Source organism: Momordica charantia, assembly GCF_013281855.1.
Source record: "Momordica charantia cultivar OHB3-1 chromosome 5 unlocalized genomic scaffold, Mcharantia_2.0 BLBB01000005.1, whole genome shotgun sequence".
Classification (NCBI taxonomy): domain Eukaryota; kingdom Viridiplantae; phylum Streptophyta; class Magnoliopsida; order Cucurbitales; family Cucurbitaceae; genus Momordica; species Momordica charantia.
Window position 1 is genome coordinate 7,202,379 of NW_028275163.1, and position 27,534 is coordinate 7,229,912.

At 37.7% G+C, this 27,534-nt stretch overlaps 2 protein-coding genes across 17 annotated transcripts; one reads left to right on the top strand and one right to left on the bottom strand.

Moving 5' to 3' along the window:
- Positions 1-7,902: 7,902 nt before the first annotated feature.
- Positions 7,903-12,074, bottom strand: LOC111014747 (ARM repeat superfamily protein). 16 transcript variants are annotated; one of them, XR_015790872.1, is made up of 9 exons: positions 11,897-12,074; positions 11,449-11,553; positions 11,213-11,249; positions 10,059-10,132; positions 9,850-9,943; positions 9,633-9,715; positions 8,500-8,719; positions 8,302-8,341; positions 7,903-8,188 (listed from the first exon to the last, which is right to left on the bottom strand). XR_015790872.1 is itself a non-coding variant. In XM_088124003.1 (8 exons), the coding sequence occupies exons 2-7, from the start codon at positions 11,518-11,520 to the stop codon at positions 8,549-8,551; spliced, it is 531 nt and encodes a 176-aa protein (XP_087980129.1). In that variant the 5' UTR covers positions 11,521-11,553; positions 11,897-12,074; the 3' UTR covers positions 7,903-8,188; positions 8,500-8,548. The 16 variants fall into 16 exon arrangements, 2 of the variants coding, with proteins under 2 accessions (XP_087980129.1, XP_087980128.1); XR_015790871.1 differs by having other exon boundaries at positions 7,903-8,191; XR_015790867.1 differs by having other exon boundaries at positions 8,275-8,341.
- A 167-nt stretch (positions 12,075-12,241) lies between these two features.
- Positions 12,242-17,284, top strand: LOC111014706 (pre-mRNA-splicing factor SLU7). Its single transcript, XM_022289509.2, has 10 exons — positions 12,242-12,659; positions 12,817-12,980; positions 13,057-13,169; positions 14,344-14,757; positions 14,864-14,999; positions 15,111-15,410; positions 16,213-16,429; positions 16,664-16,767; positions 16,930-16,995; positions 17,098-17,284. Exons 1-10 carry the CDS (start codon positions 12,644-12,646, stop codon positions 17,173-17,175), a joined length of 1,608 nt encoding a protein of 535 aa, XP_022145201.1. The 5' UTR covers positions 12,242-12,643; the 3' UTR covers positions 17,176-17,284.
- Positions 17,285-27,534: the final 10,250 nt, after the last annotated feature.

A 27,534-nucleotide genomic window follows, 5' to 3' on the forward strand; every position in this document is an offset into this window, starting at 1 on the left:
CAAAAAGTTTGATAGATATAGTGATTCATATTTTTGTTAAAATGGAAACATCTTGAACATAATAATATAGTCATTCTATTTTGTTTAGTACAAGAGATATAGTAAAGCTGATGTTGACGAATATATAAATATTTAATTGATGATTATGTTATATTTAATTATAATATGGTGCATGATGTAAATTAGTTCATAAATTCCACTTATCCGTGTGTCACAAATATCATTCTGTTCAAATATCAATCCTAAATTTCGATCAAAAAATTTTCCACATTTTAAAAATCAATGGAAGAAAAATACATAAAGAGAACTAAGACTACTAAAGATAGAAATAAAACTTTTAAGAAGATAGGGACATAGATGAACTCTACCATAGAGTAGTTTAGACACTTTCTATGATTTAACTTTAATTTATTATATAATTTGCCTTTAATTTTTCAAACATAAGGTTTCAATTAAAAAAAAAAGTTAAGTATGTGATTTTCTTCCACCACTTAAGGAACGAGCATATCAAAATGAGCATAGTTTACCGATAATTGACATATATCTTCAACCAAGAGTTTGTAAGTTCGATCTCTCATCCCCACCTCAACATATTATACTAAAAAAATTTTCGAACACACTTATCTTTTATCATTTATTATAAATTTTTTTCTCTCATTACTCTCCTCTCCTGCCGTACTCCTCTTCTTTTTTTTTTTTTTTTGGGTGTTCAACCAATGTACATAGGAGTTTGGTGGGTGGAGAACAATTCAACTTTAGTTTAAATGCAATAAATATTTTATCTATTACTAGTTTTTTTTTTCTTTTGAAAATGAGCACTTTCATTAAAAGTCACGGTAGAAGGTGATGGGCAATTGCAGACTCATCAATGATACCAACCAAGAAAGTGAGAAATCCATAAACTATAGAGAAATCATTCATAGCTTTGGATGCGATATAAAGTGGGTTAACTTGTTCATATTGCAGTTTACTCCATTTATAATTTCCTTCCCTTAGAGACTATCAGATTCAATAGAAGTTCTTCGAATGTCCAAATCGACTTGCTAATTGAAGTCGTTCCTCCATCGAAAGGCTTTCAACCATGTGATTGATGGAGAACTAGGTCAACCTTGATATTTTGGCATGTTCATTTCTTACCATCACCAAAATTCCAGTTCGTATACTTCATTTTCCTACCCACAACATCGTAGGCATCTTCATCCAAGTTGACAGAGAGGGACACCCAAACCAATATCGGTATGCCTAATTCTTCCAACAACTCGAAATTCCCGTCCATAGAAGGCAACTTGTTATGAGGCTTGAGCACGACTTCTTCCAAATACGACGAAATCTATTTGCATTCACTCTAAAACAAAGAGTGATCGATCATCTCACTTTTTGAGTTACAAACTAGGCAAAATATGGTGAGACCTCAACTCCTCTCTTTTGTAAATTTATTCTATTAGACAAACAATTGTTGTAACTTTTCTATATACATTTTTTTACCTTAATGAAGATGTTCAACGTCATAGAACTCTAAACTGAACTATACTCAAACGGATACTCTCCACTTTCAAGTTAATAATATTTATATTATGCCCCTCATTTTATCTTTCTCATTAATGTTATGCAATATAGTCCCTCATTTTTCCATCAAATATCAATCACTCTTTACATTATTCTCATTTATTCTCTCTATTCCAAATATTATCCCTCCCCTTTCACCATTTTGATTTTCTCTCTCTCCAACATATTTTGCAAGATGTTACTAAATCTCTCTCCCTCACATGCAAGTCATTCACATTCTCTCCCCCACAAATAACACCATTCTCTCTCTAACACCTAGCTTCTTACTCTCATTTTCTATTTCTTTTAAGGCCCATTTACTTCAAGCAAATGAGAAGGAATACAAGTGAAATTCTTTGCCTGACGCTTTATAGGAATTGAATTAATTAGCATGACCCACCTCGAACTTAGGAATCACTCCTCCTAAAAACGAGTAATTTTATTCCTTTCCTAAAACTTCATCAAGCAGGCCTACACTTTTTCAGTAATTACTATTATTGTGACCAACTTTTACTCAATCTAGCAACGACAACAAAAATTCCAACTTCATGGTTGGAGGTATATGTCAATTACCGCTGAGCTATGCTCGCTTTGGCTCCTTACGTTTTATTGATTTTTCACCTTCAAACAGGTTGCATTTTAAATATATAAGGTCTAGACAACAATATCTCTATATTCCTAAATATCTCCACAAATGATATGATATTACATATTTTGAATATAATCTTCACAACTTTACTTTTAGTTTGATCTCAAGAGCTACTTTACCAATAGAGATATTGCCACGTATCTATATATCCATATAGTCATCGCTTTATTTAGTCATGTAGAACTTTGATTGGTAATGTTAAAAGAAAAATAATTGCATTAATTTTTATTTCGACTCATTCTCGTTTTATTCGTTCACATGTGATATTGCCACTTTCCTTCTCTTTTCTGTTACTTTTTAGATTTTAATGTTTTTCTTAACATATAATATTTAACCACTTATTTAATATATTTTTTTAATACTGGGGAGAGGAGATTCAAACTTACAACTTATTGATTTGAGACATATGTCAATTATTGCTGAGCTATATTCGTTTTGGTTTATTCAATAAATTATTATACCGTAACAAATAAAATATGACATTAAATTATGAAATCTATAAATTATTATCAATTAATATATAAATTACTTGATATGCTGTCTGTCATCTTCAAGAAAAGTTATTAAATATTTATTCAGTAACTACTGCAAACATATTTATTAGATAATAAACATTAACTATTGGGACTCGCGACAAACCTTATGTTCTAATAGAGACAAAAGTTACGAGAATTATTCCAGAACATTGAAATCTAGGTTTTATTAATAATAAAAAACGATGGTGTTCTTTTATTAAATAAAAACGATGTGAAAATTAACTTTTTAAAAACCGAGTCAATGAATAATAATAATTTTTCGTACCCCACTCAAAAGTTAAACTATATTGATTCTAATTCTACCTAAACTATGCTTTGGTGTTGATATAATAATTGATGTATTTAATTAAACCAACAAAACTAATTTAATCTCATCGAATTTTAACATTCCAAATTGCACCCTTAATTATTAGGCATCCACAACACAATAGGAAAAAAAATTCAGTATTGCTATCCTGAATTTTACATGAATAGATATATAAGAGAGAAATTAATTAATATTTCGTGACCATACATCAACAAGTTATATGAGAGTAGCGATTATATTGGATAGCCTTTTATTTGCTGCCATGAGAATAAAAATGGCCTATCGCATTAGGTAGGGGCAAAAGAATTCCATCGTTATCTCGATGGTGCTACTAACAGCTTTGAAAAAGTGGCGGTTGCCCTTTCTATAAATATAAAAAAAAAAAAAAAAGAATTGGAAGAACATATAAATTAGGAAATTGAAAACAAAAGAATTGGCCCCATTATTAAAAAGGAGAAATAATTTGAATGGGGGTTTTATTTTATGAAGAGGAAAAAAAAAGTTGTATGTATGAAAGCAAAAGGCAATTTTAGTTGTTAGCCGCCAGAAGGGTAAGACGGTCATATTAGTTGGCTAAAAGTCAACATCAGTGGCCAAACTGTCAGAAAATATCTTAAAATATAAATATTGGATTGTTGAAGATATGACAACTCCATTTGAAAACTTATAGGAAATATCAAATCAGCATTTGCTGTACTAAATAATAATAATAAAAAAAAAAAATCAAAACAACCTCGTAACTCAATTGGCTAAATATATCTGCACATCATTGTACTCAGTAGTCTTAAATATAGTCGACATTTCTACATATCTACAGATTCGACATCGGATAAATCAATATTTTCATATTATTTTAAAAAATTTTAAAAATTTTAAATATATAAAAAACAAAACTAATATAAATATAACATTAATATTATTCATTTTTAATTTATTTATAAAATTGGAAATGCTTATTTATTTTTTTAGTACACGTGGGGTGGAAGATTGAATTCACAACCTCTTGATTCGAGATAGATGCCAATTACTCGCTTGGAAGATGTTTGCAATCGCTTTAGGCGGAAATGCTTATCTGTTAATTGGAATAATTTTACAAATATTTTTTATTTTTATAACCTTTCCATAAATATTCATCGACATCAATAGACCTCGACATTTTTATCGACATCAACATTTGAAATCTTAATGATACTGAAACAAATCATACTTTTTGTAATCACATAATGTTGGTTCAGTAAAATTTAGATTTCTTGTTTCTTATTTATGTTTTAGTGTATTTAAAAAAAACATGACTATATTTGTTTTAAAAACATAACTATATTTGGTAACTATTTTTTTTATTAGGGAAATATGTCTAATCAAAATTTTATATAAAATTTAATTTTTTAAAGTTACATATTCAAAATTTTAGTTATATTTATTTTTCAAAAAAATATTTATTAATTATTTTAGAAATTAAGAATAATAAAATAAAATCTTTATTTATGTTTAAAAAAAATTATAAAACAAAAAAATTTGATTTTGTTGACATAACAACTATCAACTTTTTATATTCTAAGAAATTGGAAGCAATTTATATTATAAGAAATTGGAAACAGCCAACAAAAATGAGAAGGCTTTCTAGAATCATTGCTGTACTTTTCCAAATTTAAAATTGTGACCAAGTTATTTCTATATATGGATAAGGATAACACAACCAATATATTTGGAAAGTTCTAAATGAATTATAAAATAGTCTTCAACTTGATACTTTGAATTCAATAAATTACAATAAATCTGTTCTATATTATATATAAATGGTGTAATTGTTAAATAATTTTATATTCTCATTTCACACTTCAAATTTGGCTTTCATTTTTATTTTTTCCAAAATTAAAAGATAACCTTTATTATATAACTTAAAAACTTAGGCTGTCAAAAAAAAAAAAATATATATCTATATATACACACACACACAATAATAATACATATACACACAAAAACATACCCAAAACTTTTTTTTTTTAAAATAACAACGAACTTAGAGGGAATAAGTTCCAACCATGGTAGTCACTTACCTAAGATTTAATATCTTATGAGTTACTTTATTAACTCATACGGTTGATCCGTGATTAGTCGACCTGCACGCAAGCTGGTCCAGACACACGAATATAAAAAGAGAAAAAACAAACATATCAATGATTTTTTTTTTAATTTAATACTGATATAGCATTCTAATTGCGGATTACCTGACGAGTTAATTTTAAATAGGTTCAAACATTCGAGAAAAGGTTTAGGGACTTATTATTTTAAGAGTACAAATAATAAATAGACACCATCATGGAAGTTAAAAATCATATTTATAATTAACTTTTTTATAAACATTTTAAGGGTTGTCTCACCTTTTTTCCCCTTTAAGGAAAGGAAAGATCATATAGTAAATAAACATAAGCAAAAAAATGAAAGGACGGTCAAATTTTATTGTTTCTTATTTATAGTTTTTATTTTTTTAAGAAGCATTTTTAGTAAATTATGTAGAAATTTTAGAAATAGTTTTTAGTTTCTTATTTATATTTCTAGTTTTTCCCCCAAACATAGATAAAAGTATTAATTTTTACCATTTTTATTTATAAAAATGCATAATAACATTAAATATAACATGTCATTTTAGAATATTTAATTTTAAATTTCATATAAAATTTTTACTTTTTCTTTAATCTAGGGAGGTTCACGGGTTGGATTGAGTCGAATTAGGGGTATTTTTGGGACCAATCCAAAATTTTGGGTTGGCCATATATGAGAACCGACAGGTCTAAAATTGATGGCCAACCCAACCCAACCCAAAATTTTCGGGTTGGGTCGGGTTGGGTTGTCAGGTTGTTATTTTTTTTCATATATTTTTCTAACCTCAAAGGTACAAAATGGCTCACGTAGAAGAATCAAAACCTCATTCACGGGGCTCCTTTCGTGATGGTAGAGAGGGTAAGGTCGGCGGCGATGACGACAGGCTAAGACAACGATGTGAGCTCCAAAGACGGGCGGTGACGAGAGCTGCGAAGGACGATGGCGATGAGAAGCTTGAGTGAGGGAAGAAAATGAAAGAGAGAAACTTGAGAGATATAAGAAAATGGAAGATAGAAGACTTGAGAGAGGGAAGAAAATGGAGGAGAGAGGCTAGAGAAAAAGGAGGAGGGAAAGTGAGATTGAAAAGATGAAAAGAGCTCTCACCTAAAATGAATGGGTAGGATTAGAAGTAATGGAGAGTTGAGATTAAAGATAAAAAAAATTATATATTTATAAAGATATTATTATATTATTTATAATTAAAAAAATATATAATATGCAAAAATTCGGGTTGGGTTGGGTTGGCCCGAATTTTTAAAGGTTGAACCCCAGACCCAACCCAACCCGATCGGGTTGGGAAAATTTCAACCCAACCCAACCTAAACCTTCATCTAACTCAACCCATCCTTTACGGTTTGGGTTAGGTCCATTGGGTTCGTCGGGTCGTCGGATTTTTTGAAAACCCCTACTTTAATCTAAAATTTGAGAGAATAAAAAACAAAAAATGGTTACCAAAACGTGTTTTTGTTTTTTTTTTCTTCAATAAAATAAAGGCAATATACTTTCATACTTTTAAAAAAATGTCCATTTGATATAAAAAAATAAAAAAAAGTGTCCATTTTGATCATTTAATTTAATTTTTAATCTCGTATTCTCATCACAATTTGTGTTAAAATTTAGCAAATAGAAAAAGTAATAGTCACTTTTTAAAAGTACAAAACCAAACCAAAATGAACATTTTAGAAGTACAAGAAAAAGTTTAAGTAAATGACTTGAAGCTAAAAGTACATAGACTAAAATAATATTTTAATCTAATAAATAAAAACAAGCAATAAAAAACAGTTATCAAATGTAACTCTATCTTCTGTTAATGGAAATGGAAAATGAAGAAAAAAAATAAGAAAAAAAAACAAAGAAACGAAAAATAAGAAACAAAGAATGAGGAATGTCCTAATGGAACATATCTTAAAATATTGGGTGGTGGTTGTGGTGGGAGAAAGAGAGAGAATGGGTGGGGGCATTGTTGTAGAAATTAAACTTTGCAACCAAAATGACAAAGGCAAATGGATTTGTTGGAGAGATCGGATCATGGATGGCATCATCTCTTTCTCCCACCAAATAGTGTTTGGTTTGGTGGGTCAAATTAGTCCCTAAATTTAAAAAAAATAACTTACTATTTAATTCTTGAATTCTTCAAAATAGTTCAATTTGGTCATTGACATATTTTTTTAGTTAATTTTTAACCTACCTACCGAGAAACGGTAAATCCGAACATGCCTGCAAGCATATGGTGAAAACTGCAGATTTGTGTATCTGTTTTCAAATCTTATAGTTGCGAATATTTAGAAGAAAGGAGAAAAAAGAAACATGGTAAGCGTAAATCAAACCTCTCAACTCGGTTACAATCATAGGTTCAAACTTTCAACTTTCTCCCAAACTCAGGCAGTGTGGTTTCAAACAAAGCAAATTCAACAAAAAGGCTAAAATCTACCCCCACCCAACCCAACCCAAAAAGAAAAAAAGATTTTTAGAAAATGTCACAAAAGTGATTTTTGATTGGTCTCATGTCATTTGCATATTTCACATGAATTTGCAGTTTGTGTTATTTTTGTAAACTTTTAAACCTAATTTCTCTCTGGGACTATTTTTGCAAAGCATTTGAGGAATAGGAGGATTCTGTGGTTTGAAAAGATGTCCCTATTGTGTTGGTTTCTTTTCTGAAGGTGGGTTGTTTTATTTTTTGCTGCATAATAAGTAATCATGTTCATCCTTTAGGAGATAAAATAATATTATAGTCAAACGGAGGGTGAGGCTTGCAAAAGTGATGCAAAGAAATGATTACAATCAATCAAAGTGAGTGTTTAGTTTGTTTGATACTTTGATACCAAGTAATTCAATAACAAGTGAACCACGATCAAAATTCAGTATCTTAATAACTCAGCTGGTTAAGACATGTATCATCAATAAAAATGTTGAAGATTCAAATCTCTACCTACACGCGGTTGAACTAAAAAAAATCCAGTCTTCTAGAGCTTACTTGAGTGGGCGAAACTTTCCTAGAGGTTAATGACGGTAAACCACCAGCATAATGTAAGGAGTAGCAATACCCTGCTATAAAAAAGAAAAAAATGATAACAATTTGGCATCAAAGGCAACCAAACAAAGAAAAAACAAAAAACAAAACAGAACTTAACTATTGTCAAATAATTTCCAGACAATACCAAGCAGCTATTGCGAGAATGGTAAATCATTGATAACACCCTATCCACACAGGTACGTTAATACTCATACGGAATCCGAATATAAGCACCTGTTATCATCTAAAAAATGGATGGTTTGATCCTGTTTTCATGCAATTGTTGAACTCAAAACAGGAAAAAAAAAACCATAGTAGAAAAAGAAAAAGAGGAAGAGCAAACCTATCAGTGCAAATTCTTCCACCCAATCCGCCATCAAGGATATCGAATCTCAATTTCTCTCAGATGAGTGCTTGTCCAGAACTGCCTTAGCTAGATTACTGAAGCTCGCACTCTCAGCCACGGCATATCTTTTGATGACATCTACCACTTCTGGTTTCATAATCTCTTCCTTATTTGCTGCATTGCAGAGATAATAGAGGGCACCAAGTGCATAATTCACCTGATAAGTATTGTTCGAGTTTACCACGTGAGTGAGTGCATTTTCAACTGTTGCTGAATTTTACACATTTGCACTAATGAAAAGGTACCAAGGTCCAAGAGAGTAAAATACAGTGAAGTTCGATATTTAATTAGGAAAAGAAAGAAAGACAGGAGAAAAGATGAATCATGTTCATAATTTTCATACAGTAGGCCCAAATATTTATTCCAAAGACCAGAAGATCAATTTCTTTTCTGGTAATTTTATTTCTAATCTAGAGATTTAAAGTCCCCCTTATTGAACTGATATGGAATTTTGCCTACCCAAAAAAAAAAAGGTATTTTTGTGGAGCTTGGCTAATGAAAGCCGTAACACACGTGAGAAGCTCCAAAAAAAGCTCCCTCACTGGACTTTATCGCCTTCATGCTGCTTCTGTATTAAAAGCGCAGAAAATCCAGACCATGTATTCCTACATTGCCCTGTGGTATTTATTCTTGTGTGTCCAGATCAGTGGAGGATTGGCTTTTTGAGGCGTTACAGGGGAAGTCCTTTAAAACTTTGAAGGTGTGTGGTTAGAGCCTCCTTTGGTGTTTATGGAAAGAAAAAAACCAGCGTGTCTTCAACATCTCTCGTCCTTTCAATTTTTTTTTTTTTTTTTTTTTTTTTTTTTTTTGTAATAGTGTACAAATTAGAATTACGTCTTTCATGTGGTGCCTAAACCATGGAAATTCTTTGGTAACTAATGATTATTCAAGAATGCAAAGTTGTAATGAATTAGCTTTGCAGGGAGGGGGCTCTCATCCCTGCCCTTAGAGATTGTTTTTGATTCCTTAATATATTAAATTCACTTTGTTTCTTATCCAAAAAAAAAAAAAAAAAATCTGATCTAGAGAGTGAGAACAAAACAAGAGGCAAAGCAAGGTTCTCAACTTACAGTGTTTCTTACGGGGCTTGATAAGCATTCGATGACGAGGGGAATTCCACCACACTGAGTTATAACAGAAGCATTTGCAGGATCTTCAGAATAAAAATAACAGCAAGATGTGCCATTGGTCAGCTTAGCCATCCGATTAACAGAACAAACAACTCACACATCTAAATCAAATGAGTGTCAAAATATGAAACCCGATGGGTCAAATTCCAAATCGCACCAACACAAGAATTGCAGATCCCTCCAACACCAAATTCAATAAGCTTCTCATTTGGCTCCGTCATGCAGTCCAAGAAAAGTTCAAGAACATTTAGCTGCTCACCAATTACAGTATTCAATAAAATACCTTCAGAAAAGGGGAGAAAAACACATTCATAAGAGCGGATCTGAAACAAAAACATACCAACACCAAAAGTAGAGATTTAATACCTGGCGTAGGAAGGAAAAATTGTAAGGATCATAAGCAAAGTTGGCCAAATTTGCAACGACTCTTTCTTTTGTTTCTGTGAGTTCAAGAGGACCCGTAGAACTTATTACTTATCTTGAGTTTCAAACAAAGGAAACATAACATTTTGAAATTCATTAGACCATGTTACTTGGTTCAAAAAAATAATTATTTAAATACATCCTCATAATAATGTAAATATTCTAATCTATATTACTCCATGGGAGGACGCTATCATTACAGAGATGTCAGAACTCGAAGAAGTTTAAACAATGAACAAAGTGATCTTTATAACCTCCAAATGGACTAGGACAACGAACTTACTAAATCCTTTTGTAACTACACTACTTTATAGCCTATTACAGTAAATTTTTTAATCTCCTTTGGTTCTAGAACCTTTGGTTTTCTGAATGTATTTCATCCATTTTACTTAATGAAAAGTTGTCATTATTTCCAAAAATAAAGGTGATAGAATGGAATCACGGATTGTTTTGGTCTTTTTCGTTTCATCTGCAACTTACAAGTTATCCTCTCAAGGTGAATGAAAATTCTTTCAAGAAATGTGGTCAGGGCCACTTTTTGGGAATTATGGTTCGGCTGGAGAGAAATAACAAAATAGAATAATTTTAGTGGCCAATTGGAAGTCTTTTGTAATCACTTTTATCCAAGGTGGGTGGAAGTCATTTCTACCATTCATTTTCATCAATGGAATAAAAGCTTGTTTCTTGCCCCCCTCCAAAAAAAAAAAAAAAAAATAAAAAAAGAGAAGAAAAAGAAAGAACATTGATAGATGATCCTATTCCTTGCCATATATATATGAAAAACTTATGCACCCAATAACGAGTTGATGCCCTTCACTGTGGATTTCCAATGATGAATAAAGTAAAATTATGTGATTTTCTTACAACAAAAATCAATAAAATTATGTGGCACAAGAAATTTGTATCTACAAATAACGATCACAATCAAATTCTGAAAGATTGTATTTAGATTTTCCATTGGAAGAAACAAACAGCCCGCACAATAAACAATGCTTTGTCAATCCTAAGGTTCATATGAGAAAGAGATATAATTTTTACTCGTTTCAATAATTCTTACTAAAACTTTCCTGTTCAGTTTCTAACGGAAAGGAAGGTACCCTGACTAGTTGAGCTCTGAAATTCATTCACTAATTCCTGCAAAAAGGAAATACGAAAAAAGGACATCAAAAGTCAAATTTACTAACAAACAGAACAAGAAATGATAACAAAACTCCATGTTTTTAGCCTCAATCAATGGATAACAATACTGATTAATAAGTTCCAGGAAGCACAATGAAGAGAAAATTTCCATTAACAGACAATCTTTTGGACAATAAAACCAAATGAAACGTACCTGGAGGAACTGAAGCCTTGGAGTTCCAGATCTTCCAGTTCGCTCTGCTTGCCTCTGGTCATTAGTGAACATAGCCGTCGATGTGATAGTAACTCACAATGAAACCTTCACAAGCGAAGATATAAACAGATAAACGTAAGACTGATTTAGGGATTTATAAAAAGAATGTTCATGTTAAAACCTAATTAGAAAAGTAAGGTGGAGTTGAAATAATTTAGGCCCCATTTTTTTCTCTCCCAAAAATACAAAAATCATACCTATTTGATAACAGTTCTATCCTCTTATTAGACAAATTTTCAAATATTTAAGCCAGCTAAAACTAGTTAATTTCAGAACCAAAAATTCACAATTAAGTCATATATATGTATGTATACACAATCAAGCAAACAATAATACATATAATCTGAATACAGCATAAAAACGAACAAGCATAGAGGTTGGATGTTACTGATTCGAGTCGTCCGTGGGTAAGAACTCGCCGGAGTCGCCGCTCGAGGTTCCGCCGCCGCAGACCGTCGTGCGCAGAGAAGGCTTCCGGCGGGTCTGGATATCGCCACCGCGCACGCCGCCGTGGAGTTCGCGTTGTGTTGGTGGGGGGGGGGGGGTGGTGGCAGTGGGGAAAACAGCAGCCGAGACGGAGAGAGAAAACAAGAGAAAAAGGGAAAGGAGATGAAATGACAAGATTGCCCTCTTCCAAAATTATTAGGACTTTTATGACAAAATTACCCTTATAAAATTTCCTTCTCCCTTTTTATTTCTTCTTCTCATTTATTTTCTTCAAACCCTCGACCCATTACTCGCAATCGCACTCCTACTCCCTACCCCTCGGCGACGGCTATTCAGGCGGCTTCCACGGCGAACTGAAGCGACGGCGGCGGCAGCGTCAGCGGAAGCGGCAAAATACAACCGCGGATTGAGGTGACAATTTATCCTCTCTTCTCGATCTCGAAACCCTAATCCCAAATATCTCCCCGATTCCTCCTTGCCCGACGGCTATTCAAGTGACTCCCACGGCGAATTTAGTCGACGGCGGCGAACTCTCACGGAGAAGCAGTGCGGCGAACTTCTTCTTCGGTAATCGGCGGCGTACCGTTGCCACGACTATATCACTGACCTTCGTCTTATCGCCTTCGTTGGATAGGGTTCACAATAACTTTGACGTTACTCTCGAATATCCCTTCTGTTCCTGTTGAAGATGGCTACTGCATCAGGTATTATTTCCAATGCGACAATTTTACCTAAAGAAATAAGTATAGGTAGAATTATGAACGTTGTTTCACGTTACTGGTTCGTTCCCTTTTTTTTTTTTGTGATTTCTGCATTATTGAACTAAAGGCAATTTTGGGTGTCCTTAATATTTTTTTGCAGGTGCTTTCAAATCTAGAGAGGATCATCGTAAGCAACTTGAATTGGAGGAAGCACGTAAAGCAGGGCTTGCGCCGGCTGAGGTTGATGAAGATGGGAAAGAAATCAACCCGCATATTCCTCAATATATGTCCTCTGCACCTTGGTATCTTAATGCTGAGAGACCAGTAAGTTTCTCTCTTGCCCACTTTCTAGATTTTATGTTGGTTCATGATGATTGAAGCTGTTTTTATTGTATTCCAGAGTTTAAAACATCAAAGGAAATGGAAATCAGATCCGAATTATACAAAATCCTGGTATGATAGAGGCGCAAAAATACATCAGGCAGACAAGTACAGGAAGGGTGCATGTGAAAAGTAAGTCAGATGAATCTCTCCTTGTTCACCATTATGTGTACTCCTCGGCCTATGGCTCTGGGCGTTCTTAAATTTATTACTAATGAGGGTTCCTATAAACTAATTATACTAGTAATGGGACATTGAATCAGGTTTTTAATTTATTCCATATTTTGCTGTGAAAAAAAGATGTCAATCATATTTGTGGATTAGAATTGGGGAGATGCTATTGAATGTGGATGGCCAGGTTTTCTGTCAGAGAAACGAAGCTATTGCTTTTTCTTTTTCTTTTTCTTTTTTGGATAAGAAACCTTTTATAGACAAGAAAGAGAAAGAAACAGCCTACGGGTGCGTAAATGGCCAGCTATTGAATGTAGATGGCCAACAATTGCTTATTCTCTTGCATGTATGTGTAGTTTTGTTTATTAGTGACACTTTACCGTGTTTTTATATTGTCATGTCTATGGAAAGAAGGAATCTTAGTCATGGTCTATGGGTGGGTGATTTCTGCTGGATGTGTGCATGGTTCATTCATAATCATGGGGTTGTGACTGCATCAGAAACCCATTTACAATTATAAGGTTTAGAAGGGATCATGTACTAGGCACATGTTTTTTGTCCAGAAAAGCTAGTTATTTAGACTGCTCTATGTCTTGTCCCGAAAAAGGAAGAAAATTTGGAAGTAAAGATTGAGTGCATGGATATCCTGTTGTCCACTTGCTAGGATGTTGGTTATGTTGTCTGCCTTCAGGGTCTAAATTTAATTGTTTTGAAGATGTTGTTCTTTGATTTCCTTCTATGCACGAGGATGTAGCTTAAATTGGTCATGGTGTCACTTAACTTGTAAAACTTTAAATGCATGTCAATTTTTGAACTTTGGTTAATTTGCACTTTTGCTTGTGGATGGAATATATTGGAGATGAGTATTCTTTACATTATGGAGTGCACTCCCTCCTGCAAATACATGATCCGGCAACAACATTAAACTTTCTGTTGTTACTGTACAAACAAGTCTAAAGTCTAATAGATTTGGAACTATAATCTTAACTCATTTTAGGTTTTTTGATATACGCAGTGGAAATTCTCTTCATATTAATCTTTCTCACCTGATGTTTATAATATTTTTCAAGCATATCCTGTTATTTAATTTAGTTTCCTTGTGACTTATCGTACGTATATTTTTTTGCTTGCCCAGTTGTGGAGCAATGACACATGATGCAAAGTCATGCATGGAAAGGCCCCGAAAGATGGGAGCCAAATGGACTAACATGCACATAGCACCAGATGAGAAGATAGAGACATTTGAACTAGACTATGATGGCAAAAGAGATCGTTGGAATGGTTATGATCCAGCAACCTATGCTCGTGTCATTGAGAGGTATGAGGCTAGAGATGAAGCAAGGAGAAAATTTTTGAAAGAACAACAACTTAAAGAATTGGAAGGGAAAGATAGTAAGCAGAGTGAGGATGCTGAAGTTAGTGATGAAGATGAGGATGAAGATGATTTGAAGGTTGACGAGGCAAAGGTTGACGAAAGCAAACAAATGGACTTTGCAAAAGTTGAGAAGCGTGTTCGCACGACGGGTGGTGGAAGCACGGGAACTGTAAGGTATGTCTTGTAATATTTTTATGTTTGTTTCTTCATTTATGTCTCCCCTGTTTAGTTCTTTTATAGAACTTCCGAATGCTCTGCTAATTATTTGTTCACAACTTAGGAACTTGCGTATTCGAGAGGATACAGCAAAATATCTTTTAAATCTTGATGTCAATTCTGCACATTATGATCCCAAAACTCGGTCCATGCGTGAAGATCCTCTTCCTGATGCTGATCCAAACGAGAAATTTTATGGAGTAAGTATCGGAACATGGGATCACAAAGTTTCTATTTGCTCTAAATTTCAACAAAGTAATAGTTATTAATGTAGCATGAATCTAATACGTTGATCATCTTTGTTATAATAGGGTGATAACCAAAACAGAATCAGTGGACAAGCTTTGGATTTCAAGCAACTCAATGTGCATGCTTGGGAAGCATTTGACAAAGGTCAAGATATCCATCTGCAAGCTGCTCCATCACAAGCTGAACTTCTCTACAAGAACTACAAGGTTATTAAAGAGAAGTTGAAGTCACATACAAAGGATGCTATTATGGAGAAGTATGGGAATGCGGCTGCTGAGGAAAAGCTGCCTCGGGAACTTTTACTGGGACAGAGTGAGAGACAAGTTGAATATGACCGTGCTGGCAGAATTGTTAGAGGCCTGGTATTAAATTTATATGAACACATTCTTTTTATTTCTCTTCCCAAAGAATTACTTCACTGTCAATTTATCAGGATGCATATTTAATTGACTTTGAGTTATTATCTTGTTTTGTTTTACAGTTATATCCATCCTGTCACATGTCCGCCACTTTTGCTGAATATTTATACCTGGAAATAATTAGTCTTTTGAATGTTGAGATCATTATGACTATGGCAATAACTGTATTTTATTTTCTGTATCATGCTTCCACACTTTACATGATTATTTTGAAGTATGGAAAGAAGAGTCGAAATTGTTTCTTCTGTTTTGTTTGTTCATGCGTGCGTGTGGATTGGGGGGAGTGAGTCAAGTGGATAAGAAAATGCCTATTTTACTTGTTAGTTCTGATTAGGTTTATCCAATAATACTTGTTAATTCTGATTTAGCAATGCTGTTTCTGGGTTTCTCTAATTGTTTTACTTATTTTAGTGAAACAATTAGATTGTGAATACAATACCTAGCTAACACAGCCACGAAGCCCTAATTTAGCCCAACCCTTAAAAAATTTTACCTACTCCAACTAATATTTTATTTGTAGCCCATAAAAATAAATGGTTGACAAATGATTATAATGCTTTCCACTTAATCTCAAATTAAATAGTTTAGGCAAAGAGCTGGCGAGCTACATCATGACATTATATTTGGTTTTGTATTTTCGCATCTTATTTTTCTCATTTTCTTCTTCTAGCCTCAATTGTGAAGGATGCTTACCCTCTTCTGAATTCTGATTATTGTTTTCTCCTTATTCTTTTTCCCCTTGAAGGAGATGGCCCTTCCCAAAAGCAAATATGAGGAAGATGTTTTCATAAACAATCACACGAGTGTTTGGGGCTCATGGTGGAAGGATCATCAGTGGGGCTATAAATGCTGTAAGCAAACCATCCGGAACAGTTATTGTACTGGTGTGGCTGGAATTGAGGCTGCTGAAGCAGCAGCAGACTTGATGAAGTCTAATATTGCTCGCAAAGCAACTTCTGAAGGTTAGTACTCGGGAAACAATATTATAATTTTTTAAAAATTGAATTCGGAATGCCTTCCTGAATGTTGTAATCCTGTTATTGCTGCAAATATTGTCTATCCACTGAAAGCAGCATGAATGATATATACACTTGCTCGCCTTGGATATTTGGAATGAAATTATGTTATTTGTACTTCATTTTCAAGATTATTTAAAAATATGTAACTTTTGAATGGTCTTTTTAACATCACTACAGATACACCAGCCCCAGCAGAAGAGAAAAAGCTGGCTACTTGGGGAAGTGAGGTACCTGATGATCTCGTCCTCGACCAGAAGAAACTTTCTGAAGCTCTCAAGAAGGTAAAAAATTTAATTGCCCCTCCCAGCAATAATATTTTTTTTTTGAGTACCCAACAATAATATCTTTTTAGAATGAAAATTGGCCGTCCTACCCTAGCCCAGCTCCTTCCAAAACCTTGTAATTTGTTATAAAATGGTTTTTTCGACTTCTAATTTTGCCAGGAGGATGAAAGAAAGGAGGAGAGAGATGAAAGAAAACGGAAATATAATGTGAGATGGAATGACGAGGTATGTGATATTTTCTTGCTTTAGTCAATAGGTTCGGTTGCAAAGTTTGAATTGCAAGTTAGATTTGTTCTTTGTGTGGTTCAACATAATGGATTTATGCAGGTAACTGCGGAGGATATGGAGGCGTATAGGATGAAAAGAACACACCATGATGATCCCATGAAGGATTTTCTTAACTAAAACCCCTACCTGTAATGTAAATATTATTTAGTCATATTTCCTTTTAACATTTAAGGAACTGAACCTGGTTCCTTATTCATATGGCAATGAAAAGTATTTTTTTCCCTTATTCTCATCTCTCATCCCTTTTATTAAACCTCATTGCCACATGAAGGTGGCGTAGCAGAAGCCTTGTGCAGTTTGTTTGTGTTTGCTTGCCATTTGTTTGTGTTTGCTTGCCACAAAAGGTGGTTTGAGAAAAGGCTTGTTGCAGTTGTGCGTGCCACGATAGGTGGCCTGTTGAAAAGTAGGGCTAACTTGAAGCGAGCCTCAGAGTAAAGTTTAGCTGCGTCAGCAAAGTTGTTTGTTCTTCCTTTCATCACCTATCTTCCAGCAACACCATTTACCAATTAATCGTTGATAGATTTTTTTGGTTAAAATTAGTCTTTTTTTTTTCCCTTGATCTCATCTCTCATTACTTCTATTGAACTTCATCTTTCATCACCCATCTTCCAGCAACCCCATTTTTCATCTTTCATCACCCATCTTCCAGCAACCCCATTTATCAATGAATCGTTGATAGTTTTTTTTTTTGGGTTAAAATTAGTCTCTCAATTTTCAAAAGTAACACGTTACTGTACTTCAAAATTTGTAACAATTCTGAAATTTAGCATAACAATTTTGTCCTTTTTAAGTTTAAAGTTTGTAATGATTTAATTGTTATTGTAAAATTTTTTTGTTAAATTTCTTATATCATCATAAAAGTTCTGGAAAGAGTCTTTGATGTGATGAAGCTTTCTTAAGAAAAGCTGTCTTTGATGTGATAAAAATGAGATTTATGTGGATAAAATTTACCATAATCTTTGAAATACTTCCAGAACTAAGTGTTTTCGATTTTTGTACTACATAAAAAATGAAGCCCTATGGCTACAATACTGTCAATAGTCTACATTGTAAACAATTCTAGGCGGCTACAACAAATTTAGCTTTTTATTTCCATATTTTGATACATGAATTAAATATATCGTAAATTTTTTTATTCAAAATTAGAAAAATACCATTTAATTGGACTATATCTATATCGAATCTTGAATTAAATTGTTGTCATTTGTAAATGAAATTTGTGTTCATTCATATGATACAGATATATATTGTTAGTAAAATTTATCAATATGGGTCCTAGTCCCATCTGTAAAAATAATAGAAATTTCTGAAAAGTTTTATTCCTTTTGAAAATTGGTAACCAGGTCCAGAGATGTGATCGAGCATTTTTATGAATAATTATTGGCAGATAAGATACTATCTTATGAAAAGCTTAGCTTTTCTTTAGCATAAGACCTTGCAATAAGAATTTGAATTCATAATTTTTTGATTAAAGACAGATACTTTAATTAGTTGAATTATGTTAAGTTGATTGTGATAGTTGTACGTGGATCATTTCTTATTTGTGAACTTTCTGGATTTTTTATTTTATCATCATTCTTACAACCTCTACCTCTATTTTTCACCATTTCATATATGAGATTAGATAGGAAATTTTATAATAGGTTACTACAATCAGCCTTCGAAACTCGATTATCTGTAGGGATCCAATGAATATTTTCAATTAGCTTTGAGATGGAACCCAATTAATATTAATATAGTATCAGAGTTCAAAAGCTTAAACCCGGTCTAAAAATGGAATCTGACCAAGATTCGTGAACCTAAAAAGAGGCACCATCTTGAGGAGGCATATGAGGATCTAACAAAGGCTTATAATATAAGTGAGCTACTTCTTTCATTGCCAATTGGTTTTGAGATGAAACCCACAAATATTGATGTTATCCTACGTAGAGTAGGAGGTTTTCACCGCCTCTTGAGTTTTGCCTAATAAGTAGCGGTGAAATTACACCATAAGTGAAAGAGAATGATTTGCCAAACTAACCTAAGCTAGCTGGTCAATCTCAAAGATCTTATTAGCCAACAAATGAGAGACAGTTCTGAATTGAATCTCTTTAAAAAGAAGATATTTTGTTTATTTTATAGTAGCCTGTTCCAATTCCCTCAAGCTGGACGAGTATCTGCAGACCCTCCACCATCAACAACAGATATCGCTAATTTACTAATTTGCTGCAACTCTATCTATTTGCTTCACCATATATATCTTTAAAGGGTGAGGGTGGTGACCTTGATTGGGTGCTCCTCTAAGATCCCTGGTAAACTCGGGCTTGGTGGATTAATTGGGCTCAAATTTAGGGTGCTCTTCCCTTTCTCGTTTCCCGAGTGAAGAAAATGAACCTCAACAAAAAATATATGATCAGTAGAATTTAGAAAAAGGCCAAGCGCGATAGGCTTCGTTCCCTTTATTGTTCCGATCCAACAACAAGAACTAGATGTAGCTTAAGAAATTTATAGCTAAGAGATTAATAGAAGAACCATGTAGAAAATTCTAGAGAGAGTAAAGTTAAAAAGAACAAAAGAAATGCTAAAGAAAGAAAAAAGAGAGAAAAAGTATAGTGAGAATAAAATTTGGATGAGAAAATTTTCAAAATATATTTGTTAAAGAGAGTAAATAAATAAAAAGAGAAATATATAAGAGAGAAAATTAAACGAAAAAAAATTTATATCGAGAAAAGTTGACCATATATATATATATATATATTTTTAGAAAAAATAGTCTAGACATAGAAAAAAAGTTATAAAATGTGAAATTTGTGAACGAGGAACATTCGAAAAAAATATTAAATTTTTAGAGAGAAAAAAGAAAGTAATATATTATAACAAGAATAAAAGAATTATAAATATATACCCATTAAAATTTTGGAGGATGAGAAATATTTTAGAGATAGAAAATTTTAGAGTGAGAAAGATCAATTTTGTTTAGAGAGAGAAATTTAGGTATAAAAATATTTTAGATTTAGAAAAACATTATTAGAGATAAATATATAAAAAAATGAGATTTTGAAAATAAAAACCTGTTTTAAAAAACTATTTCTTTTTTTGTTTGAAATTTACTAAGGATACAAGAAACAATATGTTATCAAATAAGTTTATTTTTAAAATATTAAAAATAAAAAACTAAAAACTAAGGAAATAATTATCAAAGGCTTTAGTCATTTGATTGGCACTGTCTTAGTAGTCCATATCTATTATAAACGGTCCCTTCTTTTATCAATGTGAGATCTTTAATAGATGAAACAAAGGTTTTCAATATTCTTCTATTGGTTTAGGAAAATAAACAAAAATAAGAAGTGTAAAAATTCTAAAATGGAACCGAAGACAAGAATTGTGTTAAACTTTCGCATATTTCCATGAATGTTGGGGTCTTACTGTGGGCACTCGACCTGTTAGAGTGAAATCGAAAAAATCGACCTGACAGGTTGGCTTCGGTTACTTAGAAAGAGAAGCCATGCATCGGAGTTTATTAGTCGGGAGCATAGAAGAGATCGGTCAAAGGCAAGGACTGGAGGTCGCTTTGGCAAGTCCAGAGCGAGCAGGGAAATATCCAATGGAACGACTATCTACCCTGTTGACCGCTATAAATACGTCATCACACTACAAGTCCAGGTATGAAATCTCGTTAAGCTTGAATTAATTACTGACTTGGACGTCGCAGTGACTTATTTCCTTACAGATATCCCAAGAATCGTTCTAAGTGTAGCTAATCGACCTCCCAAATCGTCATACATGCCTTTGGCAGATTTTAGCATCTAACAACAAAGATCATATTGTTGTGAAAAAAGCAAAGCAGTTAATTCTTCGGGAAAAAAAAATCTCCGTCGAAGTAAAAAAAATAAGCAAATCTGTTAGGCTAACGGAGAGTAAGAAAAAAAGATTGAGAACTGTTAACTCAGTGGTAAGAATTCAAGATCGGAAACGTTTATTTTTTTTTTATTATTTTTTCTCTCTCTCTCGCTCTTTCTTTTCAATATTTTATATATTAAAGTACGTTAAAAGACTAAATTAAAAAAAAATGAAAATCAACTTCATATATTTTTATTTGGGGAGTGCATTTTCTTTAAATTATTTTCAAAATAACTATACTGAAAAAGAAAAAAGAAAAAAAAAAACTCAATTCGGAGATTTTCCATTACACAGACAGACTTGCCTTTTTGTTTTCAATATCATATTGCCCTTGGAAGGAGGCCTTTGCCCAAGACAAAAAAAAGCCTATTCAGAAATTATTTTTGGTATATTATTAATAACTAGACAGATAATTGTAATATATTTAAATCAGAAACCATAGATTTGGTTGTTTTGAAAATAACCCTTTTAATTATGAATAATTATGGATTTTGGACTGAATTTAAAATTTTTGGGGTAATCAAATGCTCCTCATTACTCACTCTTTGGGGAAGGGAATACCCTGGACACGTGGAGGACCCCTATTGGTGCTCCAAGATAACTCATGAATCATGTCCAGTTCGGAAGGCCGAGATGGCCGCCACCAACGCCGACAAATGCCAAGTGTGAGGGCCGAGGTGAGCCTGGCCCAGGTCCGACCCACCGGGGAGTTCGGTATGGGCCGAGATGCGCAACTGTCTGCAGCGTGATTATCGGGCGTAACCGTTGGTCCCGAGATTACCGGATGTAACCGACGGTCCCGCGATTACCGAATGTAACAGCCGCGAGATTAGCGGGACTACCACCCATAAGTAGAGGACTTCACTCCACGATCAGGTACGATGATTTCTGGCCTCGAACTAAACTTGGAATCCGACCTATACTAACTCGATCGTCGGAGTGCTCACCTTTTTGTGCAGGTCCGCCCAAGTGTTCAGGTCGGTCCGGAGGCCGGGTTCGAGCTACAACCAGGAACACACTGTTGTACACATCTTTGCATAAACATTTGGCGCCGTCTGTGGGAAATCGACTGACAATCTAAGTCATCCCAATTCCTTTAAACCAACACGCGAGCAAACATGGTTCAACCAGCGAATTCGACCAATACGACGGATCGAAGGACTCTAGCTGCCAGCGATGCCCACCAGAGGGAGGTCGGAGCAGCGGCGGTAGAGGGGCAAGGTCACGACGGCCTAGCAGCGGAACCCCTCCGCAGGTCGGCACGAATCACCGCGCCTGCCCTACCGCCCGCACACCCGAGGACGTCCAAGGCCACCCGTGGCCGAGGTGGGACCTCTAAGAAGGGCGCCCGGGGTCCAGCCCCGGCTCCAACAAGCGAGAACTTTGATGCGCTCCAGAGAGAGATGGAGGCAATGCGCACACAAATGCGCTCCATGGAGGCAATGTATAACGAAATGGTGCTAGCTGCAGGCACAGGGTCCAGATCTGAAAATCGGGCGACGTGCATGGACGTACGCGAGCAAAGGGGTTCCCACCTCGGCCCGGCCGAGGAGGAACATCCCGAAGACAACGAGAGTGAGGGGTACACTCGCCAGAGGGGAGACCTCCGCGAGCATCTCAACCGAAAGAGAGGCTCGTCTCTCCGAAAAGGGCAGTCGCCGTCCCGCTCCCACAGGAGCTCCAACCAGCAGGCTGAATCCTCTCACAACCCCGCAGGGATAATCACAAGGGAGGAGTTCGACCAACTGAGGGGGGAGCTCGATGCTCGAGTGGAGGCCTTAAAGGCAAAATGTGAGCAGAAAGACGATTCACTGAACGATGGCCACTTGGGAGAATCGCCTTTCACCTAGGACGTTTTGGAAGCACCAATCCCTCCGAAGTTTAAAGCTCCTACAGTGAAGCCTTATGACGGGACGAAGGACCCCAAGGACTATGTTGAAGTCTTTGAAGGCCTCATGGACTTCCAAGCGGCATCAGACGCCATCAAATGCCGCGCCTTTCAGATCGCGCTTACTGGCAGCGCGCGATTGTGGTACCGGAGACTGCCAGCCAGGTCGATCTCGACCTACTCTCAGCTGAGAAGGGAGTTCCTCGCCCAGTTCTCTTCTCGGCACTATGACAAAAAGACAGCGACCCATCTCGCCACCATCAGGCAGAAGGAGGGTGAGACGCTGCGGGAGTATGTCACCAGATTCCAGGAGGAGCAGTTGAAGGTTGCACACTGCTCCGATGACTCGGCCATGTGCTATTTCCTCACCGGTCTAGCCGACGAAGCCCTCACGGTGAAACTTGGAGAGGAGGCCCCGGCCACCTTCGCCGAGGTGCTCCAGAAGGCAAAGAAAGTCATCGATGGACAGGAGCTCCTCCGAACCAAAACCGGCCGACCTGAACGAAAGATCGGCCGGGGCAGAAGTGGAAAGGATGAAAGGGCAGATCCCAAGTCCAAAGACAATGGATCCTTTTCCAGCGGCCGAGCTGAGTATCAAAGGGCGGAGAACGGGCCTACCAGGAGCCGACCTTACGAGCGCTTCACCCCAACCACGATTCCAATTTTCGATATCCTAACGAACATCGATGATTCTGGAATGGAAAAACTACTCAAGCGTCCGGAGAAACTTCGGGGAGCCCCGGAGAGGCGCAGCAAGGACAAGTATTGCCGCTTCCATCGGGAGCACGGTCACAACACGTCGGACTGCTGGGAATTGAAGCGCCAAATTGAAGATCTAATTCAAGACGGCTACTTCAAGAAGTTTGTGGGAAAGCCCGGGACCAGCTCAACAGAGAAAAAGGAAGAGCGAAAGCGCTCAAGGACGCCACCTCGGCGCACCGACCGACCTGCGGTCATCAATACCATTTTTGGAGGACCAAGCAGGGGTCAATCCGGACATAAAAGAAAGGAGTTAGCCCGTGCAGCCAGACGCGAGGTGTGCATCATCAAGGAGCAGGGGCCGGCCTGCCCAATCACCTTCGACAGTGCAGACTTGGAGGAGGTCCACCTGCCCCACAATGATGCCCTTGTGATTGCTCCCTTGATTGATCATGTGGTGGTTAGGAGAATGCTGGTAGACGGGGGCACATCCGCTAACATCCTGTCCTTACCGACCTACCTCGCCTTGGGCTGGACGAGGTCGCAATTGAAGAGAAGCCCGACGCCGCTGGTTGGGTTCTCTGGAGAATCGGTCATCCCAGAGGGTTGCATCGACTTGCCGGTTACGCTGGGGCAGGACCAAACTCGGATCACTCAAATGGCCGAGTTCGTGGTAGTTGACGGTAGGTCGGCCTATAACGCCATCTTTGGGAGACCCATCATCCACTCATTTCGGGCCATTCCTTCAACACTTCATCAAGTTTTGAAGTATCCCACCCCCAATGGCGTGGGCACGGTCCGAGGAGAACAAACCGCTTCGAGGGAGTGTTATGCCGCCGCACTCAAAGGCTCATCGGTCTGCGTCCTCGAAACTCTCGGGGATGGGACGCTCGAGGTCGAGGCCGACCTGCCGAGGAAGGAGTTTGCCGCACCCACTGAGGAGCTCGAGCTTGTTCCTCTGCTTAGTCCCGAGAAGCAGGTAAGCATAGGAACCAAGCTGGGGGCCACCGACAGAGAGGAGCTAATCCACTTCCTCAGATCCAACTCGGACGTCTTTGCGTGGTCCCATGAGAACATGCATCGCATTGACCCGCGAATTATGACGCATCGCCTCAGCATAGATCCATCATTCCGACCTGTGAAACAAAAGAGAAGACCTATAAACAAGGAGATGAGTGATGTAATTGTTGAGGAAGTTAACAAACTTTTGAAAGCTGAATACATAAGAGAAATTTCGTATCCCGAGTGGCTCTCCAATGTTGTACTAGTTAAAAAATCTAACGGCAAGTGGAGAATGTGCGTAGATTTTACGAACTTAAATAAGGCATGTCCGAAAGATTGCTTCCCACTGCCGCGGATCGATCAGCTCGTGGACGCCACAGCCGGGCACGAACTGCTCACTTTCATGGACGCCTACTCTAGGTACAACCAAATCAAGATGCATGTCCCAGATGAAGGTCATACCGCTTTCATAACAGACCAAGGTCTGTACTGCTACAAGATCATGCCCTTCGGGTTAAAGAACGCAAGAGCGACCTACCAGAGAATGGTGAACAAAATGTTCGCCAAGCAGATCGGCCGGAATATGGAAGTGTATGTGGACGACATGCTTGTCAAGAGCAAGCAGTCTAAATCGCATCTCTCCGACCTGGTCGAAGCCTTCGAGGTTCTGAGGGCATATCAAATGAAACTCAACCCTGCTAAGTGTGCCTTTGGAGTCTCCTCGGGAAAATTCCTTGGCTTCATGGTAAACAACCGGGGAATCGAGGCCAACCCCGAAAAGATTAAAGTCGTGATCGATATGGAGGCACATAAAACGCTGAAACAGCTTCAGTGCCTCAATGGCAGGATTGCGGCCCTGAACCGGTTTGTTTCAAGGTCAACGGACAAGTGCCTCCCTTTCTTCAAGGTCTTACGAAAGAAAGGGTCGTTTGAATGGACGGCGGAGTGCGAGCAAGCGTTTCAGCAATTGAAGAACTACCTCTGTTCGGCACCCTTGCTTGCCAAGCCTATGCCGGGGGACAAGCTCCAGTTGTACCTAGCAGTGTCTGACACTGCCGTCAGCTCGGCCCTAATCAGGCAAGAGGAAGCGCGGCAAAACCTGGTCTACTACACAAGCAAGGCTATGACCGAAGCCGAGACTAGATACCCTCAGATGGAGAAGTTGGCTCTCGCCTTGGTCACCTCGGCCCGACGACTTAGACCATACTTCCAAGCCCATACGGTGGTGGTGCTCACTAACTCGCCACTTAAAAGTATCTTCCACAAGCCGGAAGCTTCCGGACGCCTAATGAAGTGGGCAATAGAGCTAAGTGAGTACGACATCCAGTTCGAACCCAGAACTGCGTTGAAAGGACAAGCAGCGGCAGATTTCATAGCCCAGCTCACACCACCTTCCGATCTGAGCGGGTCCGACCTGCCTTGGACAGTCTATGTCGACGGATCCTCCAATGAGAAGGGGTGCGGAGCCGGGGTCCTCTTGCTCGAACCAGGGGGTGAGCGGTTTGAGTATGCCTTGCGGTTCAGCTTCCGGACTTCTAACAACGAGGCTGAGTATGAAGCATTTATTGCCGGCCTGCGAATCGCTCAAGCATTAGGGGCCTCTTGTGTTAAGGTCTTCAGTGACTCCCAGCTCGTTGTGAGCCAGATCAAGGACGAATACCAAGCCAAAGACACCCGAATGGAGAAGTATTTGGGCAAGGTCAGATCATACCTCGCCCAGTTTCGAACCTACGAAGTAAGCCGAATTCCGCGGGCAGAAAATTCTAATGCTGACGCCTTGGCCAGGTTAGCATCGGCGTACGAGACCGACCTGGCCAGGTCGGTCCCCGTCGAGATCTTAGATAATCCCTCGATCTTAGAGCCAGATTTAATGGAGATCGGCGCTCCAGAACCCTCATGGATGGACCCGATCGCGGACTTCATTAGGGGCAACTCACCACAAGACCCCAAGGAGCGCAGAAAGTTGGCAAGGCGGGCAGCTCGGTTCGTGGTCCGAAATGGGGCATTGTACCGACGTGGCTTTTCCCTGCCTCTGTTGAGATGCCTAACCCCTGAAGAGGGCCTGTACGTCCTTAGAGAGATCCACGAAGGAGTGTGCGGCAATCACTCAGGCGCCCGGTCGCTGTCAGCCAAAGTGATCCGACAAGGATACTATTGGCCGACCCTCAGCCAGGACGCCAAGAAGTTCAATAGAACTTACGACAATTGACAACGCTACGGAACCATAATCCACCAACCTCCCGAGCTGCTCACCCCCATCTCGGCCCCGTGGCCATTCGCGCAGTGGGGGTAGATATCATTGGTCATTTCCCTTTGGGCAAGGGCCAGACCAAGTTAGCTGTGGTTGCTGTAGATTACTTCACCAAGTGGGTCGAGGCCGAAGCGCTCTCCCACATAACGGAATCCAGGGTCACGTCCTTCCTATGGACGAGCATCATATGTCGCTTTGGTATACCACAGGTAATAGTGACAGACAATGGGAAGCATTTTGACAACGCCAAGTTCAAAGACTTTTGCAGCAAACTTGGCATAAGTCATCTCAGCTCGTCCCCCGCACATCCGCAAGCAAATGGGCAGGTGGAGGCGGTCAACAAGATCATCAAGCGAGGCATCAAACTTAGACTGGACTCTAAGAAAGGCAGGTGGGCCGAGGAGCTACCGGAAGTTCTATGGTCGTACCGGACCACCCAACGGGGGTCGATGGTTGAGACCCCGTTCTCCCTGGCCTTCGGCTCCGAAGCTGTAGTCCCGGTTGAAATCGGCATGCCATCTGACAGAGTAGAGCATTACGACCCTACGACGAATGAGGATGAGCTGCTCCTCAACCTCGACTTGTTGGAAGAAAGGAGAGCAATGGCCCAGCTACGCCTGGCGGAATATCAGGGCAGAATGGCCAGACATTACAATGTCCGCGTTCGACCTCGGGCCTTTCAGGTCGGACATCTGGTCTTAAGGAGGGTCCAAACGCATGTGGGTGCCCTTGATCCGGCCTGGGAAGGCCCATTTGA